At 30.9% G+C, this 27,721-nt stretch overlaps 4 protein-coding genes and 2 non-coding genes across 6 annotated transcripts; 3 read left to right on the forward strand and 3 right to left on the reverse strand.

The window, feature by feature from the left end:
* Positions 1 to 11,954: 11,954 nt before the first annotated feature.
* Positions 11,955 to 12,533, reverse strand: LOC125875094 (late embryogenesis abundant protein 6-like). The gene is made up of 2 exons (XM_049556176.1): positions 12,402 to 12,533; positions 11,955 to 12,254 (listed from the first exon to the last, which is right to left on the reverse strand). Exons 1-2 carry the CDS (start codon positions 12,486 to 12,488, stop codon positions 11,955 to 11,957), a joined length of 387 nt encoding a protein of 128 aa, XP_049412133.1. The 5' UTR covers positions 12,489 to 12,533.
* A 290-nt stretch (positions 12,534 to 12,823) lies between these two features.
* TRNAS-AGA (transfer RNA serine (anticodon AGA)) lies at positions 12,824 to 12,905 on the forward strand. The gene has a single exon. It is a non-coding gene; the product is annotated as a tRNA-Ser (tRNA).
* Positions 12,906 to 14,641: 1,736 nt separating this feature from the next.
* Positions 14,642 to 17,788, forward strand: LOC125875060 (aluminum-activated malate transporter 12-like). Its single transcript, XM_049556129.1, has 6 exons — positions 14,642 to 14,927; positions 15,299 to 15,439; positions 15,541 to 15,813; positions 15,928 to 16,067; positions 16,157 to 16,291; positions 17,183 to 17,788. The coding sequence occupies exons 1-6, from the start codon at positions 14,660 to 14,662 to the stop codon at positions 17,786 to 17,788; spliced, it is 1,563 nt and encodes a 520-aa protein (XP_049412086.1). The 5' UTR covers positions 14,642 to 14,659.
* Positions 17,789 to 18,062: 274 nt separating this feature from the next.
* Positions 18,063 to 18,134, reverse strand: TRNAC-GCA (transfer RNA cysteine (anticodon GCA)). The gene has a single exon. It is a non-coding gene; the product is annotated as a tRNA-Cys (tRNA).
* A 457-nt stretch (positions 18,135 to 18,591) lies between these two features.
* Positions 18,592 to 19,971, forward strand: LOC125875084 (uncharacterized). Its single transcript, XM_049556162.1, has 2 exons — positions 18,592 to 18,844; positions 19,429 to 19,971. The coding sequence occupies exons 1-2, from the start codon at positions 18,661 to 18,663 to the stop codon at positions 19,944 to 19,946; spliced, it is 702 nt and encodes a 233-aa protein (XP_049412119.1). The 5' UTR covers positions 18,592 to 18,660; the 3' UTR covers positions 19,947 to 19,971.
* Positions 19,972 to 22,256: 2,285 nt separating this feature from the next.
* On the reverse strand, positions 22,257 to 24,456 carry LOC125875078 (NAC domain-containing protein 71-like). Its single transcript, XM_049556154.1, has 4 exons — positions 23,919 to 24,456; positions 23,162 to 23,439; positions 22,773 to 23,078; positions 22,257 to 22,689 (listed from the first exon to the last, which is right to left on the reverse strand). The coding sequence occupies exons 1-4, from the start codon at positions 24,073 to 24,075 to the stop codon at positions 22,417 to 22,419; spliced, it is 1,014 nt and encodes a 337-aa protein (XP_049412111.1). The 5' UTR covers positions 24,076 to 24,456; the 3' UTR covers positions 22,257 to 22,416.
* Positions 24,457 to 27,721: the final 3,265 nt, after the last annotated feature.

The raw sequence follows: 27,721 nt of genomic DNA on the forward strand, positions 1-27,721 counted from the left end.
TTTGTGGTTGTAGATACAAATATAATGGCTCATGTCAAAAGAAAAATTATATTAACAAAAGAAACAAATGACACAAAGATCCAGAAGAGGCCTAGGACTAGAACTTGTAGGAAGAAGAATGAAAATTCGACTACCACTCATTTAGAAGAACTAGCATCTGAAGCAATTTCTTCTTCTCAAGTAAAAGCAGAATTTTCTAAAAAAAATATGAAGAAAGAGAAAAATAAAAAAAATGAAGTAGATAATGATGGAGAAAGAGCAGAAGAAGTTGAGGAAGAAAGGGAAATAAAAAAGAAGTTGAGGAAGATAAAGAAAAACAAAAAGAAGTTGAGGAAAAAGAAGGAAAAAATAAAGAAGTAGTAAAGGAGGAAGAAGAAAAAATAAATGAAGTTGATGAAGACAAAGGAAAACAAAAAGAGGTTGAGGAAGATGGGATCAAAACTATCAATGCACACACTTTTTCTATGCATTTGCTGCCTAATGCTACTGGTGATAGCATTATAAGGTCAGCAATGGGAAAACCTTTCGACACCTTCAGGATCACCCCTCAAGCAGAATGGTTTGGAAGATTTTTTTAGGAATAGTTGTTTTGGTCATTTTCTTGATTTGCCAGAGAATAATAATGCACGTTTTCAAATGACCATGGTCTATGAACTTCTGAAAAGAAGGTTCATTTTTCAGAATCCTGAAAAGTATGATGAGGTTTTGATTAATTATTGTGGCATGCCACTCATTTTTGGTAGAAGAGAGTTTGCCATAGTTTCAGGGTTAAAATGTTATCATCCTTTTGAGCCAGTCCCTGAATTCATAGTAAAAAAAGATCTACGGAGACGAAAGAAAGGAGGAAAGGAAGAAATAAGACAATCAACTGAGAAGCAGGACTTGGCGTCCCTTGTTGGCACAAGCTTCAAAAATCCTGATTTAATATATTTGTTGAATGTCAAGAATATACCAAGGAAGCATAAGGAGTCATTGTGCTTACTTTGGTTTGTACATAATGTACTTTTGACCGAAGATCTCAACAACAACATATCCCTTAAATGGGTGAATTTGAGGCTTTCAACAACTATCCTTGGGGTCATGAGAGCTTTGAATTAACTGTCAACGTGATTGAGATCAAAAACAAAAACTGCCAAAAATATTTCAAATATTTATAACCCTCTTCATGATGCAATAAGCTATTATTATATTACACCCATATATGTAGCAACATGTGACCCAAATGTTGCTACAGATGACTCATATGTTGCTACATATGATCCATCTATCTCAACATATGATACAAATATTGCTACAGATGACTCATATGTTGCTACAAATGATCCCTCGGTTGCAACATGTGACACAAATGTTGCTACAGATGCCCATATGTATCAACATATCACCCATCTGTAGCAACATATGACACATCTGTGGCAACATCTGACCCAAATATTCCTACGGATGACTCAAGGGCATTAGACCATATCCTGGAGGCATGGATTGAATTGGTGCAAAAAGGCTTTAGGCAGTCATGAACTTGAACAAAACTCATTTTGTGACTCTTGAGATCCTCTTGCACGAGGGTCGCATGAATGTTTATGACTGTCTGCTGATGGGTATGGAACATGCCAAGTTTTTGACATTCATACAACTTGTCTTCGAATTGCTGCCAAAATTGTTGAAGCAAAATGGAATAATGAAGCATTTGCCAGATAAGTCCTCAATGAACCATGAGAATTTAAAGGTTGATTGGAACCCATGGTAACAAATGATTCCAAAGCCGCGTGCACGTCATATTCGCTTGCATTTTATTAAGTATTTGATTACCCGTACAACAATTTAACCTCCCCAAATCCTGTTGTGTGACAATGCAATTCGTCGAATGCAATGGGTTTGGATTGCTGGATAGTATCTAAGAGCTTGGAGCCTTGATAATGTGTTTGTAATTAAAGAAAATGTATTATTTAATCACTTTATGTTATTTTATCTTATATTGAGAACAAATACATAGTATGTGATGAAATATTGAGAGCAAGTACTTGATCAAATATTGTTACATATTGTAACGACTTGAAAAGTTGACTTTGGTCAACCTTCTTGGAAGTCGTGCTCAGATGAAAATTCTGACAGCTAGGTTAGCTTCGGAATATTGATTTTGGTCTAGAACGACCCTTTGTTCACTTCCCGAGACTTTAGATAGCAGTTGTGGAATCTGGCTCAAAACGATACTGGGTGTGGGACCCACTTTTCATCGAAGCGAGCTCCAAATGGAAATTCCGCCTTCACCGTTGAGTCCGAAATATCATTTCCAATCAGATTCCATATAAGATTTTTATTTTTCCGACTTCGAACGAGTCCGAAACATCGAAATTTAAGTTTGAAGGGTTGNAAACATATTCAAGAAGTGTAAAAACTGCATCAATTTGCTCCTCATCTTGTTCTATAATTTCAAATAATGATCTCTTGCTGAAAATCATATTCGTAATTACATTCCCACAATGATATCTTGTTACTTTCCTTAAGTTAATAACAAGTTGGTTGTTGCATTGATTGTAAACGAATCGATGAAGGTGGTCAGCTTCTTCGTCCCTTTTACAACCAAGCCATTGAAAAGATGTTGGTGACAACACATGAGAAGTAAGAATTTTTTTCATTTTCATCCATTGATCACCACTGGGGACAAAAATTGGGGTCAAGTAGCCATTACTAACGAGGCTCGCGGACATGCAAGTAGGCCTAAATGAGAAAATAGAGTCGTGAATCTTCAAGAACTCACAAGCAAGTTCAGGAGATGTTACAGGAATAACATGATAATTACCAAGACGAATGCATGCGATTTCAGTATCCATTTCCTCCATAATTTTGTGTATTCGATGAGTTAATGCATGCTTATTTTTTAGGATGATTTGAGGAAAACATCCAATTATAGGCCATGATTTTGGACTTGGAGGTAATGGTTTATTGTTTCTTACACTACTATTCCATTTCTTAAGAATAATAATAGAAATGAAGATTGTCAATATAATAGAAATAATGAAGAATGTAGTGTTATTGGAGATAACCTTAAGAAGAAGGTTTGATATATTCATCATTTTTCTCTTGTGATTGCTAACTCCTTTATATCTTACACTATTTATAGGTGCTGCATGAACATGCAACTAATAAGGTAAGCTCTTATACATCTTTCGTTTCAATTTATATGATATAGTTTGACTGATCAACATATAATTTAAAAAATATGAGAAAACTTTACAATGTCTCAAAACTATCTTTAAGAAAAATGTTGTCATTTTTTTAACAGATTAAAAAAAATGTATGTCATATAAATTGAGACACAGAGAATACTCCCTATGATTTAATTTTAACGTAACAATATATAATATGCGGCATAAAAGAGGCCACGAAATTAAAATATATTATTTTCTTTTCAACTATATAGAAAAGTCATAACTAGGACGATCAACATCGATTTAGTTAATTAATAAAAACTCCTACCTTAAAAGCAATCGTACATTTTATACTGAATTTCAAAAATAAGCATAAAATTCCAAGATAAAGCACGTGGGAATATAAAAATGTAGGGGATATATATATATATATATATATATATATATATATATAAGAACATTGTGCTTGAGAAAAATAAAAACGAAGATGATAATTCAATTGCTACAAATTGAGAAATCAAATCAATTTTTTTGAAAAGATATCAATGTCGAACCTAAAAATTAAAGAATTGAATTAGAGCAATTCAACTTGATTTTTCGATATTTATGTCTATCCTTATCTTGAACTACAATAAAAAAATTTCCTTAATGATTTAATTGCTACGAATTGAGAAATCAAACCAAATTTTTTGAAAAAATATCAATGCCGAACCTAAGACTAAAGAATTGAATTAATTCAATTAAATCTATTTTTTTGATATTTATGCCTATCATTATCTAGAACTATCGTAATTTTTTCATCAATGATTTAATTGCTACGAATTGAGAAATCTAACAAAAAAAATTGAAAAAAAATATCATTGCCGAACCTAAAACTAAAGAATTGAGTTAATTTAATTCAACCTGATTTTTTGACACGTATGCTTATCCTTATCTTGAACTACAGTAATTTTTTCGATGCCAAAACCTAAAAAAAAATTGAAAGAAAATATCAATTCCAAACCTAAAAACCAAAAACTGAATTTTATTTTATTTTATATATCTATGGCAATCCTAAACTATAGTACAAAATGAATGCAAGCGATTTCAGTATTCATTTCCTCCATAATTTTGAATGCATTCTTATTTTTTAGGGTGATTTGAGGAAAACATCCAATTATAGGCCATGATTTTGGACCTGGAGGAAATGGTTTATTGTTTCTTACACTACTATTCCATTTCTTATTAAGAATAATAGAAATGAAGATTGTTAATATAATAGAAATAATGAAGAATGTAGTGTTATTGGTGATAGCAATAAGAAGAAGGTTTGATATTTTCATCATTTTCCCCTTGTAAGGTAATTTTGAGACACAAAGAATACTCTCTATGTTTTAATTTTAACGTAACAACATATAATATGCGGCATAAGAGAGGCCACGAAATTAAACATATTATTTTCTTTTCGACTATAATTAAATTCTTATGGCCGCATGATTATCTTCTATCCATTATTTGAAGAATAAAATAAAGCACATGGGAATATAAAAATGTAGGGGCCATTTATTGTATGCAAAAGTTATCACAAGAGTTCTTTTATCTTTAATTTGGATAAAATGTAAAATTATTTTATTTTATGTTTGTAGAAAAGTATTAAGTAATTCTTAAATAATTTGTCCTACAATTTATATTGTATTGATAAAATAAGTAATCTCATACATATATGATGATATAACTTATTTTTAATAATTCATCCCAAAAATAATTAATTTTGAGATAATTTATTCACAATCAAACGACCCCATTAAGACTGTACTACTTTTTGTTTTCTTAAAGTATTGTGACATTCAATCTACTCCAATTGCTCTAATTTTCTTTTCCTTTGGTTTAATTCATAATATATTTTTTAGAAATAATTTTATAAAGATAATATAAATAATTTTATTTGCATCAAATCTAGTCAAGTTTTTATTTATATAAAAAATGACCCAAAATCAGCTATACAAGAAACACAACTTATTTTTTTAATTAGTCATACGTATACATTATGAATTGATACGTTGATATGATATGTATTTTTATTTGCAAATCGATTTCTTTTCAATTCAACCTGATTTTTTGACATTTATGTCTATTCTTATTTTGAACTATAGGATTTTTTTATTTTTTATTTATAAATGATTAATTGCTACAAACCAAGAAATCAAATTAAAATTTTCAAAAAAAAATATCGCTGTCCAACTTAAAAACTAAAGAACTAAAATTAATCAATTCAATCTGATTTTTTGATATTTATGTAGATTCTTATCCTGAGCTATAGTATAGATGTTTGTGTGGTCTATTCATTTCTTCCATAATTTTATGTATCCGATGCATTAATGCATACTTATTTTTTAGGATGATTTGAGGAAAACATCCAATTATAGGCCATGATTTTGGACCTGGAGAAAATGGTTTACTGTTCTTACACTACTTATTTTTTAGTTAGTCGTACGTATACATTATGAATTGATATATTGATATGATATATATTTTTATTTACAAATCAATTTCTTTTTAATTCAACCTTGATTTTTTGAAATTTATGTCTATTTTTATCTTGAACTATAATATTTTTTTCATAAATGATTTAATTACTACAAACCAAGAAATCAAATTAAAATTAATAAAAACTCCTAACTTAGAGCCCGTTTGGATTGACTTAAAAAAAGTAACTTTTAAAAAGTAACTTCTCAAAGTGCTGGAACTTATTTTTAAAATAAGTAGTTATGTGTTTGGATAAAAGTGTTACAGTTGAAAAAAAAGTTGTTGATGTGTTTGGCAAATAAGTGCTGGTAAACATTTTTTTTATCAAAATGTCTGAAATACCCTTTAAGTTGTTAACATGATGAAAAGTTGATTAATTTAAGGTTTTTATACTTTAAAAAAAATTAAAACAAAATTAATTTATATTTTACATCCTTAAGTAATAATATTTTCCTATCATTCACATATTTCTTTACCACCACAAATTATTTATAAGAGAAATAATAATAATAATAATAAAAATAATATAATAAAATTAATNTAATAATAATAATGATAATAATAATAAAATAATAATAATAATGATAATAAAATAATAATAAAAATAATAATAATAAAAGTTAATAATAATAAAATAATAATAATAATAAAATAATAATAATAATATAATAATAATAATTAAAAAAATAAAATAATAATAATAATAATTAAAAAAAATAAAATAATAATTCAATATGGACAATTTGGAAATTGTATAAAAGAATTAAGGGCAAAAAGGTAATATACTTGGTGAACATAAAAGGGCTTTGAAGTTAAAAAAAAAAAAAAAAAAGCTCCTCTCACCTAGCTTTTAGCTTTTGGCTTAAAATAAGTCATTTTTGACTTAAAGTAAGTCACTTTGATAATTGTCAAACACTATAATAAGTCAAAAACTGACTTTTAAGCCAGTTTGATCAACTTAAAAGCCCATCCAAACAGGCTCTTATTCTTCTCCTTCATCACACATTTGTTACTTCTTTTAATATGATTTTCATCATCAATTTCCAACTCTTTAATTATGATCGTCAATATCACAATAACGAACTTGGATCGAATATCAACATCTCCACAATCCCTCCATATAAAGAAGTTGCATGCATTCTCCTAAAATACACGCCACAAAGAAATTTAAGTTTAAAAAAAAAACAAAATAAAGAGAAGTCTCCAAACTAAGATGTAGAAATGTACATACACAATAGCGTGGACAAGACCAAAATCTTTGACCTGGATTGTCCTTCGACTATGAAGTTTTCATTGAAAGTAAGTCTTCATGTTTGCAACAGATTTTCACACCCAACATGGGATCATTTTCATCATTAAAAATTTGATTCAATATTGCATTTGACATTATATCAAAAGTAACAAAAACAAACAAAACTCATTCATTAGATCTAGATCTAGAGTACTGATCTATATTTAAAGAACTCATTCTTACTCAACCACTATAATGCAAAATTAATGATTTTATTGATTTGACAATACATGACAATGCTGAGATTTGATTTAACCAAAGGCCAATCAAATTAGTTGCGTGTTAAAAAACAAAGAACAGAAAAGACTGACAGAAAAAGACTGATGAAATAAAAAACATCATTATATCCCATGCATTCTAGAGATCCGAGATCCATGCGAAGAGAGACAAACAGAGAAAGCGCGAAGAGGAGAGAAATCAAAGCGGCAAGGAAGAAAATGAAAACCATATTCTTGAAATGAAAATGAAAACTCTAATTTATATATATATCCCTTCTAGAAATGAAATAATAGACTGATTGGGCCAGTTTAGAGGTTGGGCTTGCCTATGACTTTTATAAAGTACTTACATTTTTTAAATTGTTGCAACATATGCTAATTATGTGTACATGCAAGTAGTATCACCATTAATAGAGAGGAATTCAAGCACATAAACTTGGGAAACATTAAACATAAACATGTCATTGATAGTTGATAGTTGAAATAGTGACATTAAAGGCTAGGCTAGACTACATATCCATATTTACAAAGCATTAACGCCAACAAAATTTACATCTGAAACGCTCTAGCTCATTGATAGTTGATATAGTGACATGCAAAGCTAGGCTAGGCTACATATCCATATTTGCAAGGCTTTAATGCCAACAAAAATTACAAAATTTACATCTGAAACGCTCTAGCCCTATACTACTACTTCAGCCAGCAAAAAAAAACTTGACTGGAGGATCTGGAGTCAACATTGAGCGATTAAACCTGGAGGAGCATCACCATTCTTTCTTGAAGGGTGGTGAATCAGAGTTACCCATGCACTCTGTCACAAGACCACCTACATAAAAACAAACAACCATAGTTAGTTACCCTATACACATCGTTACAGTAGACAAGATGTTATATATAAAGTAAGAAGACTTACCAAATGATGAAACTACCCTCCATTAGACAAGATCCGACAAAAACAAACAACGAACATCATTCATGCACTGAGAACACACTTGAAGAAGACATCATATTAACTGAGAACAACATAATTACATTGATCACCCACAACAAGAGCATGTGGAGACTTAAATTTGTCCAAGGTGGTAATATCTTCTCAGGGAAATTTGAGTGTGAGGAAAGGAGAAATAATAAAGGAGAGAAAATATAAAACGAGACCTTATTTTTGTGAATTAAGGGAACCCGAATGAACCCTTTTATAATGAGTGAGAGTGAGTGGAGTGTGTGTTAGTGGAGTATTCTAGAATGATTTGTTACATTACGTGTTGAATTAACCCCAAAAAGACCATTTTATGATATACACATGTTGCCACATATTACATGTCTATTGCGATTTATCAAATAGAACGTTCATATGTTGTCACAGATGACATTTCAAGGATCGGTTAATCGATAAATTGAGTGATTTAGGAATGGAAAAATGTCAAATTTGACCAAATTTTAGTACTTTGAACCATAATTAAGCAATAAAAATATGCTATAACACTTGAAACAACGATTTACAAGGGTGTTATATAACTATCATATGGAGTTACCTGGTCATTATATGATGAACTAGTGGAATGATAGTCTTTGTAAAAAATAATTGATAAAATTGAATGAAGGTTATTGTATTAGACCATAATTTTGTAATTAGACAGTCAAATCAATAATTATATATGCAAGAGAATTACTTGAAGTATACAATTACATTTCAAAGAATTTGATGATCCATCCTCAATTCATTTATGTGATTTAGAAAGTGAATGAAGGTTGGTAATTGTTCTTAAATGTTCATATAGACTCCCTTATGTGATCGACAGTACATCAATGAAAAAATAAATACTAAAAACAATCATATTTTAATAAAATATTCTTGATAGTTGATACCAACTTTATCAAGTCTAAATTCTAAAGAAGCCTTTACAGATATTATCGACAACATCAATGCCTTAAGCTTTAATACCACCCCATGATCGAAAGAGCGACTACATGTATACATACATATGGCACACGTGTCAATTCGATTGATCACTATCAATAAATCAAATATTTGAATTTTTTAATAGAAATTTATCTTATTTAATAAAAAATATATTATAATAATTAAAAAATTAATTATTTAAAAAATTGTAGTATGTTTATATATTACCTTATTTATCTCCTAATAATTAGAGCATGTTTGAGATTGCTGCTAAAACCTGCTTATTTTTGAAAGTATTATTTTAAAAATAGCTTTTCAAAAAAGTTTTTTTGAAAAAAAAAAACAATTTGTGTTTGGCTAATTCATTTAAAAATTGTTTTTGTGCCTTTAGGTATCAAATTACAGAAAATGGCAAGTATCAATGTACTTTTAATATGAAGATTATTTATATAAAAAAAATATTTTAAATACCTATTATAAAAAATTTAAGCAAACTTTTATTTTTATTGAATTAAAATGCACATATTTAATTTTTCAATCAATATTATATATAAATAAATAAATAAAAATTAAATATTGATATAATATTGATATGATGATTTAAATATAATTAAAAATATCAAATATAAAGATGATAATAAACGTAAAATAATAAAATAATATTATATAAAAATAAAATTTCTAAATGAAACTTTTACCAAAAATATGATATATGCAATTTAATTAATAAAGGATATATATGGAATTATGTAAATATAGAATGGATATTTTGATATATAAAAAATAATTTTCTGCTTTTTTTTTTTTTAAGAAACAGAAATTTAGCTATTTTTCGGCCGCAAAAAAATGGCTTTTGCTTTTATTTAGAAGTAATTTTATTGATTTGCCAAACACCTTATTTTTTTAAAAAAATAATACATTTTTGACCCATTGTCAAACATGCTCTTAACATAAGAGCACCCATATTGTTGCTATATTTACCTTTTCATTTCCGTTTTACTATTTTTGTTATTCCATTAGTAGTTATCTTAGTATTATTTTTGTTATTCTATTAGTAGTTATCTTGGTATTGAATATATTGAAGTTTCTCAAATGATTGAACTTTCTCCATTAAAAAAACAAATATATTTATTTATAAAAAATAATTCAAATTTATTTAAGAAAAAAGGGCCAAGAATACATCTAATCTATGAGAATTGATTTAATAATACCCTCATTTTGGTCAAAAAATTACCCTCCACCTTTATTTTTGATTCAAAGATATCCCTCCTTCCACCTTTTAATTTAGATATACTCTCAACCCCAACTTTAATTTTTTTTTTATTAATTTAAATTCTTAATATTTGCTTATCCCAAAATATTTAAATCTATAAAATAAATAAATAAATATTGTGTAAAACTAAAATCATAAAATCCTCAAAATTCTTCTTATTAAAATAACACACTAAATTTTTTTGTTCTTTATTTTTACGCAATAAATTCTTATTTTATTTTACGTTTTATACACTATTATTTTATGTTTTAATTTATTGAATGATTTTTTTAATTTATTTGAATTTATTTCTAAATTATTTTCAATTTATCATGTTAAAATTTAATTATATTAATATTTGATATTTTTTAAATTCACTTTCTAATAAATAACATACAATAATAATTTTGGCCAGGTTGCAAGTTTATTTTATATTATATAATAATAACATCTAAAGTAGAATAATACTTCATTTTATTTTACGTTTCATACCCTCCCAAATTCTGGTGCCAAATCTTGTACACATGGAATGTCCTATTCTCCCAATGATGGTTTTAAAAATCATTCCATAAATTAAATATAAAATAATAGTGTATAAAATGTAAAATAAAATAAAGAGTTTATTGTGCAGAATGAAGAATAAGAATTTTACTATGTTTTTATGATTTTTATTGTTTACACAATTTTTTTACATTTTTTTTATAGATTTAAATTTTGGGATAAGTAAATATTAAGAATTTAAATTAATAAAAATGTATATTTTAAAATAGGGTTAAGGTGGAAAAAGGGATATCTCTGAGCACGTGAGCCAAAAACAAAGGTGGAGGTTATTAAAGTTAACTTTTTAATATTTAAATTTTATATTATATTAATTATAAATTTATATTAACCTTCTTACTTCATAAGATTCATATTATTTTTTTACTTCATAAGATTCATAATAATTTTTTCTCCATTCTCCCTAAAGTCCACCATAAAAATTGTGTATATCTTAACCTTGATAAATAAATCGAACTTATAAAATTATATTAAATATGTTAATATTTTTTATTCAATTTTATAGAGTACATATTAATATAAAAAAATTAAAGCTTCAAAAACTTTAATATTCCAAATTTTATTGAAACGGTTCTGGCTTAGACGAGGGTCACAACTGATTTATTTATAGTAAAAAAAAAATTTCCCTAACATGTGCGAGGGAAATGTTTGACACTTACCGCCGTTTGAATTGACTTAAAAAAAATAGCTTGTCAAAAATAAAAAGTTAAATTAAAATAATTTTTAAGTTAAAAAAATAAAAAGCAGAGGAAAATCTACTTTTAATTTCTGACTTATCTTAAGTCAATTTTTTACCTTGTCAAATACTTTGTAAGGTATTTTAAGTCATTTTTAACTTATTTTAAATTATTTTTTATATTTACCAAACATTTTCAAAAATAAAAAATTAAATTGACTTAAAAGTAGGTTTGATAAACTTTTAAGAGCATCCCATATTCTTGTCAATGGAGCTAGCTAGCTAAAAAAGCAAAGGCCTTCCTCCATTTATTCCAAAAAGCACTCATTACAAAGAAAACAACTGAAATTACACGCTAATCAACAAGCAACTATTACAGGATGCTGCTAAATATATGTCTCCAATTTAGATATGGCCATGCGAAGGAGGGTAACCTCCAAGAGGATAGGTAGGAGCAACGGTACCAGTAGTTGGAATGGTACTACCGACCACTGGATTTTGCTGGCCTTGATGAACACCAACCGTATGAGTACCGTGATGGTGGCCGTGAGGCCCTATAAGATGAGATTGCTTCGATTGCAGCGTCTCCGCTGCATGACGTGCTTTCGCTTGATGCAGCTCCATCTTTGCTTCTGCTTCTTTTGCTTTTCTCACCTCTTCTGCTATTCTTTTCTCTTCCCTTGTCCTTGCTACTGCTTTCTCTGCCTGTTATTAATTAACAAGGAGAATATTTTACGCGGAATCGGATCCAGAATTTTGAGTTACTTTCTAGATATAATTCAAGTTCAGTAGATTTTAAACAAATTATTTGATCTATTAAACAAGTAAATAATAGAGTAGGTGAGTTGTGACCTTTTCTTCGGCTTTGGCTTTGAGAATGTCAACGTGCTCTTTACCAGCAGCAGCTGCGTTGCTTACTTTCTCCTTTACTGAGTGCATTTTCTTCTTTTGTAGTTGATGATTGGAATTTAGTAATTTATTAACTGAATATATATATATTGAAGATGTTCATTGCAGGGAAACTATAAATACGGTGCGTAAAGAAGCTAGCTAAGCTTCAGAAAGACGGTTGGACTCTACGAGTGCTGCCACATGTCCATCATGCAACCGCCAAGCCTTGTTAGCTGCCACATTGCACTGCAAAGTCATTTTAATATATTATTATTATTACTGTAATTTTAAATTGCTAGGATTTATATGAAAATATCTAATTACGTGTGCCCATGTTTATGTAAACTCATTAATATAGTGTCTTCATTAATTAACATCATCAAGTGGTCGTGCCGGAGTGGTTATCGGGCATGACTAGAAATCATGTGGGCTTTGCCCGCGCAGGTTCGAATCCTGCCGACCACGTCTTTTTTTTTTTTCCTATTTCTAATTTTTCGTACTTTTACTTTGATTATTCACGGCATTTTAAAAATATTTTTTTCGTAAAAATGACATAAAATTAAGAAAATTTAATAAAGGATTAGAAAATCATGATGTGGATTTTTTCCAGTGTATAAAGAGATGTTTACATAACCAACAAACTATTAGAAAATTATATATTTTTCAAGTATTTATGATGATAAGCAAGTAAAATTACATTTCGCTTTCTAGGAGATAGGAATGAACAATATTTTAAGGGGGTGCCCAAATTAAAAGACACGAGCAATAAACTACTTGTAAATAGCTACATATTTTTGAAGTTATTTATGAAGGTAGGTCAGTAAAATTATGTTTTTGTAGAAATGAACAGTTTCTTAAGGAGTGTGTCAAAGCTAAAAGTACCACCTCTTTTAAAACATTCCATCAATACTTTTTATCTAATATCTAGATGTTTGAAATTCTATTTTTATGTTTTACAGTGTTTTCTCTTCCTAAAACAACTTATCTAAATATTGATTTTAAATTGGCAGAAATTTAGTTTGTGCAGACAATTTGTTTTATTTTTTTTGTGAATGAAAAACCAAGTACCGTATAGATAACGAAAGATTGTGGCGCTAAAAAAATTGTGAGATAGTTTTTCTTAAATGTTAAAATTGGATAGACTTAAATTTAGTAAGAATATCTTATTTATTTATGATTTTTTTTAAGGGACCTGAAAAGAAAAGGGCAAATAATATGTGATGAAATGAGTAATATTTATAAAACATATTCATCATATTTTATATATAATAGAATTGAATATCATTATTCATTGAACGCTATGAATGGCGTGAAATAACTCGAATTGGGGTGTCCCCTGCAATTTGAACCCATTGAAATTATTAGAGCGCAACACACCAAATTAGTTTGGTTTACCAACAGAGGCACCGCCTGTACTTGCTTATTTTGACACGTACCTTCATAATTTAATTAGCTGTGTTATAGATTAGCTGGCGTATTAGTCCAAGTAGTTTTGGTTTCTTTTGACTTAATTCAACTATCCTACGTCTTCCAAATGGACCTCTCATTCTTCATAATCATTTGATCTCATATTACATTATGAAGGTTAATTATTAGTTTGGTGTTTCTTTTACCAACATCAATCGTTTGGTAGGATATTGTATAAGAACAGTGTTGAATATTATAGTGTATTAGTAATATTGGGCTGGAGATTAGTAATGCAGAAATTAGTTATGTTGACATTATTTTTTATTAAATATTTGGTCAAGTCTGATAAAAATAACATGCATTGAATAATTTTAAAATAAAATTTATTTGCAAAAATACTCGCTTCTAGAGTTGTAATGGCGTTTGTGTCTCTAACCATGCCTATAGTAAAAACTCTTAAATTGCTAATGCTATCTATTAATTATACATAGGGTAATATCAAAAAGGGTGTAATTAGTTATATATAGATTGACAAATTTTATATCAAATAAGAGATTAATAATACCAAAACGAATACATATTAGATGTATTATATTTCCTCTAAATAGGTACTGCCAAACTAGCTCTAAGTAGGTAAACTTATCTTTCCACCAAATTCATTTTGCTTCTCTTTTTTTTACTTTATTAGGAAGCCTGTTAATCCACCTTCTATATAAAGTAACAAATACCCTTCTTTCCATATATAAATAAAGGGGGTGGTACAAGATATTCCCAAAATCCCTGCAGCATAGCTAGTGGTTCATCTTTATGAAATGGAGGTCATGAGTGGAAAAAATAATTCTTGCTGCTTGAATAATGGTGATGTTGTGGAGAAAATAAAGAGGTTGGGAAGATTAACATGTAGAAAAATTTGGAAAGTAGGGAAAGAAGATAAAAGAAGGGTTATTCACTCACTAAAAGTTGGAATCTCCTTGTCATTGGTCTCCTTGTTATATTTAATGGAGCCATTGTTCAAAGGCATCGGAGAAAATGCTATTTGGGCTGTCATGACTGTGGTGGTTGTTCTTGAATTCACAACAGGTAATGTGCTTTAGATCTTATGCTAGATCTCTCTAGAAGTTTTTTAATTTATATCGTCAGTGTAAAGAATTTTTATACTATCAGGTCAGTCAAACATATTTACAAGTAAATCTTTAGACATGTAGCATGCTACAACATGAGGTAAAGATAATCTGATAGAAATTGAAGTACTTTTTATTTTTATTTCGTGTGATGATGGCTTGGATTGAATTTAAGAGGGAAATATGGACGGTGAGAATTCTTTAAATCGATTTTAACTTATTTGAGATTGAAGTGCTCATATTTTAAGTTTCCATATTGTTGTTTAAGTATATGAATAGACAAGTGTTTTTTATTTATGTAATTTATTTTGTAATTTTTTGGATATATAGGGGCAACATTATATAAAGGGCTGAATAGAGGACTAGGGACACTATTAGCAGGATTATTGGCTTTCTTGATCGAACGTATTGCCAATGAATCTGGCCACATATTTCATGCTGCTTTCATTGGGACCGCAGTTTTTCTAGTTGGTAATAAGCTTTCACTTATTCAATTATCATTTATTTATTTTATGATTAAATTTCAATTGAATAAAAGTAGTGGATACATTATTTTTATTTCTATTCTTCAGGAGCCGTGACTACATACATGAGATTTTTCTCTCACATAAAGAAAAATTACGACTATGGTGTGGTGATATTCCTCTTGACGTTCAACTTGATCACAGTGTCAAGCTATCGTGTTGATAGCGTGTTGAAGATCGCGCATGAGCGATTTTACACCATAGCCATTGGATGTGGTATCTGTCTCCTCATGAGCCTATTTATATTTCCAATTTGGTCAGGAGAAGACCTCCATTTATCGACTGTTGCTAAGTTCGATGGCTTAGCAAAATCAATAGAAGGTAGGGAAAATTTATTAGATGGAACAAACACAATAAATTTTCTATAATGATCAACTTAAATATTCATGTAACATAGAAGATTGATGAGATTTTTCAACTAATTAAACCTTGCAGTTTGCATTAACGAGTATTTTAGCGACGGTAATATTAATCAGCAAGAGGAAAAAGTGAGAAAATATTCAATGGAAATGGAGGATCCCATTTACAAAGGTTACAAGGCTGTTTTAGATTCCAAATCATCTGATGAAACTTTGGTAAGCTATATATCCAGAATTAATTAATTATCTGAGTCTTGTACTATTTAATGTAGTTATTAGAATTAATCAAATTAGAATTGGATTAGGCACTATATGCAAGTTGGGAGCCAAGATATTTAAGAAGTTGTTCCTGGCAGCAATATGTTAAATTGGGGACTGTTCTTCGCCATTTTGGATACACAATAGTAGCTCTACATGGATGCCTGCAAACTGAAATTAAGGTAATTAATTGTTATTATTTTGTGGGGTTGGGGGTTGGGGGTGCGCCCTCTCTTTAGGCTTCTANATTTAAGAAGTTGTTCCTGGCAGCAATATGTTAAATTGGGGACTGTTCTTCGCCATTTTGGATACACAATCGTAGCTCTACATGGATGCCTGCAAACTGAAATTAAGGTAATTAATTATTATTATTTTGTGGGGTTGGGGGTTGGGGGTTGGGGGTGCGCCCTCTCTTTAGGCTTCTAGTGCTAGAAAATCGTGTGTACCCAATGATCTTGAAAATGTGTGGTCTTGTTTGACCCCTACTTGCCTTATGGAGAAACGTTCAAGATCAGAAGTCAAAACTTGTTCAATTTGGTGTTTTGCACATAAGATGTAAGTAGGGTAAAAAATTCAAGACCAGTCAAAACTATTCTCGTAAATCAGGTAGACCTATTAATTTAAAAAATTATATATCCTTTTAGCTCTAGAGAATACCTCAACAAAAAAGTTGCCACATTTAGAAATCTGTTTAAATTTTGTGTTCTTTAAGTCAACAAGTACAACATGTTACATGTGATGCCTAATCTTTGTGTTCACTAAGTCAACAAGAGCATTGTGTGATGCTACTAGCTTCTAAAGAAGGCTAAACATACAAACAGTTAGAATCTAGCTAGCTAGAAATCTAAAGAGTTTTTTATGCAATAAATTGTTTTCTAGATTTAGAAATACATCGGAAAAATCTTTCTACCTAAAATGTTGCATACACTCTATGTACACCAGATCCCTCTATATTAAAATTATATATACATGTTAGATTATATATATAACGTGTTAGAACTCTAGATTAAATTAAATGTAATTTTTTTGTTACTTTCTTAATTAAATGTGTTTCTTGATAACTATTTTTGTAGACTCCTCAATCAGTTCGAGTACTGTTCAAAGATCCATGCAATCGACTTGCCAGAGAAATTACAAAGACGCTAAAGGAACTAGGCGACAGCATACGAAATCGTCGTAAATACTGCCCAGAAATCCCATCTAACCATGTCCATGAAGCCTTACAAGACCTCATCGACGTATTAAAATCCCAACCAAGACTCTTTCTTAGCACTAATAGTAATACAAACATACTATTAGCCTTAGCAACATTAGCCACTAGGCAAATATCTGGTAAAGATTTTGTAGTCTCTTTACCGAGTGCAAATAATGACGATCCTGCTCGTTTTGGACTTAGCCATGACTTGAAAGAGGGTGATAAAAAGATTTTGAGGCCCACATTAAGCAAGAATGGCATTACTAGCTTGGAATTTTTGGAGGCCCTACCATTTGCAGCCTTTGCATCTTTGTTAGTTGAGACAGTTGCAAGACTTGATCTTGTTATTGAACAAGTTGTAGAATTGGGAAAGGTAGCTCAATTTAAGGAATTTAGTCATGATGATGTGGTTATTAATGTAAGTTGTGATAATAATCCTAGAGTGGAAAGTGAGTTCCCCTCCTCCCATACAGCAGCAGATTGAGTACTCTAGACTTTAGTGGCTACGTTTTTTTCAGTAGTCAAATGATATATATACATTAGTTAGTGATGAGGATATTTTATACGTAATTAATTATTTTCATTATAAATGATATACTACTTACTTACAATTTTATATACCTTGTTCAAAATTAAATTATGTACATGACTACATGTGATGAGTTGTTAATCTTATGCTCAAGTAGGTGATACGATATGAAAAAAAAATAATTAGAGAAGAGAATCATAATTTACTAAAAATAATAAAGATAAGCAGAAGGGCCCAACCGGGTTCGAACCGGTGACCTCTTGATCTGCAGTCAAATGCTCTACCACTGAGCTATGGACCCCTTGATGTTGTATATGGATTTACACTACTAAAAATTATAAACTTAAGTTGAAAGATATTTGGACTGAAACTGGAAATAAGTAGTACTCCGCCGTTTCAAAAAGAATGACTTAGTTTGACTTCACACGGAATTTGAATAATAAGACTTTTTAATCTTGTGGTTCTAAATAAAAATTATGTCAAATGTATCAAAATGTCCTTTAACCCTTTGCCTTAAACATGTCACGCTATATTAAAGTGTTGCCAGAAAAGAAAAAGAGTCATTCTTTTTTAAGCCGACTTAGAAGGAAAATGTATGTTATTTAAAAATAAGATCATGATGTAAAACTAACATAAAAGTACTAGAAAATAAAGAAGATTTCATTTTTTTTTAAAATGTCAATGTTTTTATTATCTGATATAATGAATTAATTTATAAGTTAAAAGGTAGAGGCACACAAGTTTCAAATTTCGTATAGTGTGAGGATAAGATTATGTATGAAAAGAAATAGAAGTGAGGGAAGGAGAGTGGTCACTCTGCTTCAGCCATGAGTTGTTCCATAGCAATACTAAATTCTATATCCACTCCTTATTTTAATAAATGTTGTACAAGAAGCTTATTTAACTGGAATTTTGGGAAAAATAACAAGACTGATGATAAGCCACAATTTACATATCATGATCTTGATCTCCCTTTTCCTCCTTCCCTCCTCACCAAAACATTCTTGAAAGGTACTTCTTTTCCTTCTCTTTTACATGATAAAGAAATGAAAAAAAAACAACACTCAGAGGCGGATCCAGAATTTAGACGTTGTGGATTCTTGAAATATATATCTAACCAAAGGTGGAACCAATGTTTTGAGTTTATTATATGTTATGAATTCTAAAAAAAGTACCTTATTGGGTTCCGGATAAGTTATTTATACATATTAAGTGAATTTCTTAACGCAAATACAAGATTTCTACTAAAGCTATTGAGTTATGTCGAACTTGTAGCTTTCTCTCTAGCTCTGTCCTTGTATCTAATACTATCTATACTTAATTTTGGCGTGCTCGTATATTTATATTAATAGTGGTGGATGTTGCCTGAATGCTGCTGGTTCATCCAAGTTCAGTATTGTTGGCATGGAAAATAGATATTATAGTGAGTTCAGTATTAAGAATTGTAATGGTTAAGTCCATCAAGTTAATATATATAGTGTTTGACATCAAAACATTGAGTTCTGTTGAATTCGCGAACCTATTGTTAGATCTTCCACTGACAAGAGCTTATGTATGTTCTTTAATTTTTATTTTGGGTGATGATCGATATGCAGGAAGGGAACTGAAATGCTGCTATAAGGCATCAGTGGATGGATTTAGTGCAACTGAATTCCATAACAGATCTGATTTCAAAGGACCATGTGTGATCATAGGTTACACAACAAAGGCCTTTAAGTTTGGAGCATTTAATCCAGAAGGCTACAGAAGCACAGATGATTATTACGACACTTTTGATGCATTTCTCTTTTATTGGGATGAAGATGTTGAAAAACCAATAATGTTGCCTAAAGTAGGGGGAAGTGGTGCTGCTCTATTTGATTATGCTAGAGGAGGTCCACAGTTTGGTGCTGATGGATTGCTCATTGGTCCTCCATTGGCTCCTGTCATGGGTGGATTTGCTGGACCTGATACGAATTCTGGGGTTGGTGATTTAAGGCAAGCTAAGTCAAGATTGGGACTTTCTTATGCTAAAAGGCCTGATGGTAAAGAATCATTGTTTGGAGATGAGTCTAAGGCTGTTATTGATGAAGTTCTTGTGTTTTGTAGTCCTCAAATTGCTAGCTTATATTGATTCTTCTTGTTTTCCATGAAGTTTTCGGTCTTTTTGGCAAAAATGGATGTCAAAACTAATTAAAAGTCTTAGTGATGGAAGTGACTAGAAGAATATGAATTAATATACTAGGTCATAAAATGAAGGGAATCCTTGGAGCAATGGTAAAGTTGTCCTTGTGTGACCTATAGGTCAGATTCGAGCGGTGGAATCAGCCACTGACCCTTTGAGTGTAGCCCTTCCCTGATCCCTGCATGAACGCGAAATGCTTTGTGCACCATGCTACCTTTATATACCAGGTCATAAGATGTAGCAATGTAAATTTCACATTTTTTGTACAGAGATGGCTGCAATAGATTCTCTGTTCTGTGTTTCTCCCAAATTTAATTTCTCAAGTTATTCAACTCAAGAATGAATTGAGTGACTCTATACAGATAGAAATGGTCTATATTCACCCCTGCTGTGAACTAGCAGCTAAGTCAGTAGTTAATTTGGAGATATATGTTCTTATGGTTTGCTATGTTCCCAGTTTGCTACTGATGGAGATGTTTACTATTTACTGTAAATAATTATATTGCCATCATTCTTCAATGGGACCAACTAGTGGAGCATTATTTTAAAGCACAGGCCAAAAAGAGTACATTAAAGAAAACATAGATGAGTCCAAAAAGGAGATCTAGATTTATTGAGAGACTATTTGCTTAATGATAAAGGGGCGACACGCTTCGTTGATTCCTCTCTAGCTATCTACCTATGGTATTATGTCTGAACTAATAGGGGGCGGGAAAGACGAATGGTTAATCAGTTAGTGTACCTATCTTTCTTTCTCTTTTTGAGCTAATGGCTTCTGATCTTTTGATTACACTTTTCTAAAGCTTTGTTAGGAGGAATAGTTTGGAGGACATCTTTTGAAGTTGAGTTCAAGGAGGTATAAAGTAGCAATTGATTGATTCTCACTTTTATGTGGCTTGCTTTTGTATTTCTTCTTGATTGGTTTATCAACTTCATCAGTTAAGTTACCTTGATTCCTTCCAGCATCAGATGTTTCCGAGGCAAGAAATAATTACTGTTTAGTCTTGAGAATATCATGATATATATGAATTACTGTCATGAGCACATACTAAATATGACTGAAAACTTTTACCTTCCTCTCTATTAGTCAAAGAACAGTGTGATTAGTCGGGTCAGTGGGTTTCAGACAAGGGGTGCCTTATGAAAAATGGGTTTCATCAACACCCCTGAAGGTGTTACTGACACATCTGGTGTGGAAATAGACCTTCAATTTCCCAATATGTGGGCAACTGCTCATTACCTCTTCGTTTGCATTTGCCGTCTTGCTAGATTTTATTTTGTTGTGCCAAAGAAAATGATACAAACGTTTTACTAACTTGCTTTCTTGTATCCTTTGCTTGTGTGTTACTTTTGTGTTCCCTAAAGCAATATCATCTATGTCATTTGCTATAGATTCTTGATCATGATTACTTGGAAGTTGGTACTATCACAATCGTATCAAGATATAGTCTTTATAATGCAAATAAGTTGAGGAAGTGTAACTTTTAGGAGATCACTTGAGTCTAAATTCTGCCTGTAATAAGTCAGCTGATGAATGTAGGCAAAATAATTTAGCCAAGAATGGAAGCAGTTTGCCTGGTACTAGGGGCTTCTCACTAGTAATTTCTCAGTTGAAGTCAAAACAAAGTCCAAATTAGTGACTATACATATTTTTTGTCTAAATTTGCATCTCATCCATATACCTATGAGTACAAGTGATGCTATCAAGGCCATTATCAAACTACAATTTAGCAAGTTGGGCATATGAATCTCAAGGTGCATTTGGTTAGCTAGTTATCCAGTTATAAGCAGGCACCTCACCCTTTTAGAGGTTCAAACAACGTTTTTTCCCTTAAATCTTGGTCACATATGCTTAAACAGTTCAATAGCTTTGAATAATGCAACCAATAGTTGCTTAAGGAATGAATCAATAGATGCTAGAAAGGAAGTTCTGCTGATGAACATCAGTACTTCCGTAACATGTTTATATAAATATATAAGAGTTGATGGTCAATAACACACCTAAATTTTGTTTCTTGATAACAAATTCATACATGGAATTGATCAGAATGAGAACATTGATACATATCAGGAAGGTAATGGAGGCTTAATTCTATCTAAGAGATTCAGCTACTAACTTTACCATTTCCCTGTGAGATCATTGAAAAACAATCATCACTTGGTATCTCATACTTCAATGACAAAACACCAGCTAGATTTAAACTTATGAAACTAAACTCGAAGATGATGTAATAAGATCGAATGACTCTAAGACAGACATTAAAAAGCTGTTGTCTCAGAGAACAACTTTAGATTATTTCAGTAGCACATTTAGTTGCATTTACCTATTCTTAGTAGATTTTTACATCAGACTACTTATATTATCTTCATGTGACCATACACCATTAAAATTTCCCAAAATCCTGTTCCCGAATGTTCATCAGAAGAGATTTGGATTGCCCAATAAGTCGTTCTGGTTATAACCTTTATATGAAATATCCTCATTGCCATAGAACTCCATGTAGCTTCCATGGACTGAGAAGGGAGATACATTGCCATAGCCACTGAGATCACCAGAAAGTTCAACTTCCCCTCTAAAATTCAGGAAAGATGAACTTGATGTGAAGTCATATTGATCACTTGGCTGCCATGAAGTTGAGTTTGAGAACACATGGGGATAGTTTCCAGATATACTTCTTCCTTGAGGACATTCCTATATCCAGCCACCAAAATATTAGTATGAAGTTCATAGAAAAAACATGAGCCAATGCATAGAAAAAGGAACAACATCAATACCTTTGAGGGATCAAGAACCCTATTCTGAGACATCCAGAGGTTTGCAGAGTCATAGTCCTCTACTTGTGTTGTCTTATAGGGAGAATTAATAGGAGTTGAATAGTTGCTGTTACCGGACACGTATGTAGCTGGAGTTGGCATGTCATCAGAAAGGACAAGGGGTTCATTTAAGGCTACCGTTGAGGTAAAACCTTCGATACTTGAACTGCATTCAGCCTGTTTAAAGACTGTAGCTCCATGAACATCACTCGTCTTCGATGAAATGTTGTCCTTTCTCTTGATGACACGACAAAGAGCAAAAGGCCCCTGAAGAAATTTAAATTAGTACTTATATTATGGTCATGATATTTTTTTGTTTGTAAAACTTCATGTTGAGATTTGTCAACTACCTGGAAACTATGAGTGCCTTGTGAAACATCATCACAGAGACGATATTCATGCATTACCCAATCAGTTCTATCCCCAAGAGGAGCTCTTCCGCGGTAAAAAACTAGTGTCTTCCTGTATCCTACAACTGCAGGCTTACATACAACTTTCTTGTCTTTCCCTGTGGCTTTCCAGTATCCAGAATTAGTGGCTCGATTTGTTCGCGAGCCATTCGGGTACTTCTTGTCCCGAGAGCAGAAGAAGTACCACTCCATATCACGTTTCGGCAAGAAAGATTTCTCTGCATCTCAAAGACATGATTATTATCAATATCCCAAAATACCAAGTTCAGAATAAGCAAGAAGTATGAATCAGCCGAAACCAGATGCTTTTAGACATGTTTGTCTTTTTCTTTTTGATATGTGGTTAGGGCATGTGTGTGAAAATAGAGATGCCCCACAGAGCACTCCATCTTGTGACAAGACAAAAAGATTAGATAAGCTATAAAGCAACAACTCATTTTCAGTTCAAATTGTCATGAAAACAACAAAAGCACAATTTCTTAGCTTTTTGCTCCAACAACATGAAGACAATGACATGTCCACCATGAAAAGGGCATCCCGATGCACAAAGCATCTCAGTTTTACACAGGATATGGGGAAGCACCGCACCCCTAGTATGTGAATGTAGACAGTCTACCTAATGCAATCTATGTGAAGTTATTTGTCAATGCTTAGATAAGTTTTTTCAAGAGAAAAAGGGGTGATCAAGAATGTATACCTGGAAGGTCCCATGGGTCAAATTTGTACAAGTCTATTACTGGAATAACTTCCAACTCAATTTCAAGTTCATCAGTTTTCCTTTTCAGGTAATATCCAACCAATTCCTGATCAGTTGGATGGAAACGAAATCCGGGAGGTAATGATATTCCTGCCATATAAGTAAATATTTCCAAGTGCTAACTACACACAAATTACAATATGAAATTTAGCTGAGTGTTCAAACTGTACCTATTGAAAATTTGAAATATCCAAAAATAAAAACTTTTGGCTACACTGAATTTTGTAAGTTTACATAAGATGCAATATCCCTGGGACAATTCAATCATCTTCCAGGAAGAAAAAAAAGGGTTCAAAACTGCCTTTCAATCCTACAAGGCAAAAAATGTCACTATATGATTTGTCAAAACATAAAAAAAGGTTTTTTTTCTAGTACTACCAATCCTAAATAGTTCAGAAGTTGCTAAATTTGAGTGATCACAGTCCAAAAACAGAGGCCAGCTAAAGAGGGATGAGAAGTTTTTGTAGAGTAAAAAAGGAGCAGCATCAATGAGCTTTTATAGGCTATGGAGAAACAAAAAGTTGCAAAAATATTAATATGAAAACCGAAAGATATGTAGCTTGTCTAGGCTTACCCCACCAAAATCAGAACCAGATTCATACTAAAACCAGGTACTCTCTGTGTTTTCGTTTGTTTGTCTTGACTCATACTCCCTCCATCCATAATTGTTTGGCAGGTATACTAAAAATAGATGTCCAAGATTAATTGTCAATTTAAACAATCAAGAAATAATTAGTCACTTTTTTCCAATTATACCCTTAATGATAGTGTAGTTCAATTGAAAAGCTATGTGAACTTTTGGTATTCTTGATATAGTAGGGTTATATTAGTCAAATTACACCTTGTATTAAATTTTCCTTGAGGGATGTGTATGACCTTACCCTGACAAACAATTGTGGATGGAGGGAGTACTAAAGTCAAGTTTACTATTTCCATCTCATTTTATGTGGTACCATTTAACTTGGCATAATTTAAACAATTTTTTTTAAAAAAAAAATTGTGTTCTTGAATATTTATGTAATTATAAATCATTTCATTAAGGATAAAAGAAGAATTTAAAGATTAAATTGTTTCCAATTATAGTAAAATAACATTCTTTTTGAGACGGAATAAAGAGAAAATGTATCATATAAAATAAAATAAAGAAAATAATATTTAGTGTGAATTCAAATTAATCAGAACTTCAATTTATGCGTAAAAAAGTGAAAGTATACTAAAGTTACGATAATTAGCAGGTATATATGAACCTATATATAATTTAAAAAGTATAACGAATTCAATATTAAACCGGTAAAGCTTAAATCCGAATTAACCTATAAAGTATTCATCCATATACTTTGGTCAAGAGTCTTTCCATCCACATCATCATGAGTCGGACAAAACCACTTTTTGGTTGATTTAATGGGGACTCTCATTTTTTCATCCTATGGCCCAGTCTTCGAAAAGAAGTGCTCCTTATGACCTTATACCTTGTTTAGATAGTTGTTAACCGTGGTATTATATTGTATTATATTGTATAATAATATTAGTTTAAATATGATATTATTTTAATTGTTATTTAAATTTTATTGTATTATATTATTTAAATTTATCGTTAAGTAATAATAATGATCGATTTGATGTGATCGCATTGTTACCTTAATATATTCTTCTCCTTTGTCTTTGCTTATTTTATTATTTACCCTATCTTTTCATAGTGCTCTACCTTGTACCCTACAATTTGTGATAGATTTATCATCTAACTTATGAATATATAACATTATATTATGACAGAGAACGATACAATATATCAAAACATTATATTTATTTAAACAATACAGTAGATACATTATTCACATTTTAGCGTAATGACCAAAGTGGAAACACGTCTTCTTGAAGAAACTTACAAACAACTGCCCTGCAACTAATTTCCTCAAGTAGCTTATAAAGCCTTTGCAAGCAGCTTACAAGTAGTTTGTTGAAGTAGCTTACAAATAATCATGCAAGTAGTAACGGTGGAATATATTATATAATATAATTTCATATTTTGTCTTAGAATTATTATCCATATCCGTCAACCAAACGACTCCTATGTGTACATGGGCTGAAAAGGTAGACTAAGGTTTTGATATTAATTATACAAAGTTGAGATGATGTTGCAGTTGCAAGGAAATGATAAAATGTGAAATGAAACTTTAAAAAAGACTAGCTTTGAGTTCTCATAGTAGAAGCGGATTATATTCCCCATAATTAGTATTGATATTAATAAAGGAAGTCTTGACGTAACTTGTAAAGTTGTTGGTTATAAATTCAAGATGTGAAAAACAACCTCTTGCAAAAATACAAGGTAAGACTATGTATATAGATCATTGTGATCCGACTCTTCTCTAGAACCTACATATAGCGGGAGCTTTAATCTGAAGTCTGAACCATCCTGATGGTTTTGGCTGTGTGTTATTTTAATATGTAACCTTTTATAGTATGGTCCCCTACTCTCATTATCCTCAAGAAAGAGTTACAAGATTCTGAGATTAATTAATCATGTGATCTCATAAGATTTACTTGCTTTAATCCTTTTCACACTGACCAAAAAAAAAAGAAAGATAGGAGAGACATGTCAGAGATGTTCTCAGCCTGTACGCGCTAGTTTCAAATAAATTAAACTCATATTACGCTTCAGCTTGCCATTTCTTCCGTATCATATTACTTGACATATTCGTTAACTTTTTAATTAGAGGTGTATTTTACTAAATATGATCTATCATAATATTTTAAAACTCTAAATTTGATTACCGTTACTCTATATAGTTATTTAATAAGTATTAAGGATAATAATATGAAAAAAAGTACTATAAAATTCGCTTGATTTGCTAAGATGGATAAAAATTAGACATTTATTTTTGTATAGGGGCTAAGTAAAATGAAAACGGGAGGAGTAATTCACCATTTATTAGAAACCGTTAGAGCTCAAGTGAGAGTAAACTCTTCTTTACTTTACATATTACTCCATAATTTGAAGAAAAGTAATGTACAAGAACTGAGTTTGGCAAGTTAGGAATATTTTCTTGTTATTCGTTTTTGAAAAAGGCACATATATTGGAAATTAAGGCTGCAGCCATGTACGTACACATAGAGAATATTAAAGAAGCAGACTTACAACCAAACAAGCCATATGATGATCATACCTTTTTCTTCAACTGATCGAAATTACATGTCGGTCGATGCAAAAAATAAAAGAAAAGTTTCTTTGATATAGACACATAATTATTTGAGGTTTGGTTGAGTGATTGAGCATCTCGAATCTCGATCGGTAGGTTGGGGTTTGAGTCACACACTTTAATTTCTTGATTGTAAATATATATAAATATATAAAAGAAAGAAGTGTCATAGATATAATGGAAAATGGTCAAAAATATCCTTAGACTATTTTAAAATGTTTAAAAATATCCTTCATCCATCTATCTTTTTGACCTATTTTTACCCTTAAAACTTAACAGATGTTTTAAAATTATTATTATTAGTACTACTTATTACGTGGCGTCTTCCCATTGGATAAAATAAAATCCCCAACTCACCAATTTATTCCAGCCTGCCGACCCATACTACATTCCTATGACCCAAATCCAATTAAACACAAGTGACCCAAATTTAATACCCACCCTCTTCGTCTTTCTTTTTGGAGCAATTCTTTAAAGGAATCCATGAAGTAGAGGCAGACAAATAACCCCCAACTTTCCTTGTAGCCGTCGCCATTAATTTTTTAT

The sequence above is a fragment of the Solanum stenotomum genome, chromosome 8, assembly GCF_019186545.1.
Source record: "Solanum stenotomum isolate F172 chromosome 8, ASM1918654v1, whole genome shotgun sequence".
In the NCBI taxonomy this organism is placed as follows: domain Eukaryota; kingdom Viridiplantae; phylum Streptophyta; class Magnoliopsida; order Solanales; family Solanaceae; genus Solanum; species Solanum stenotomum.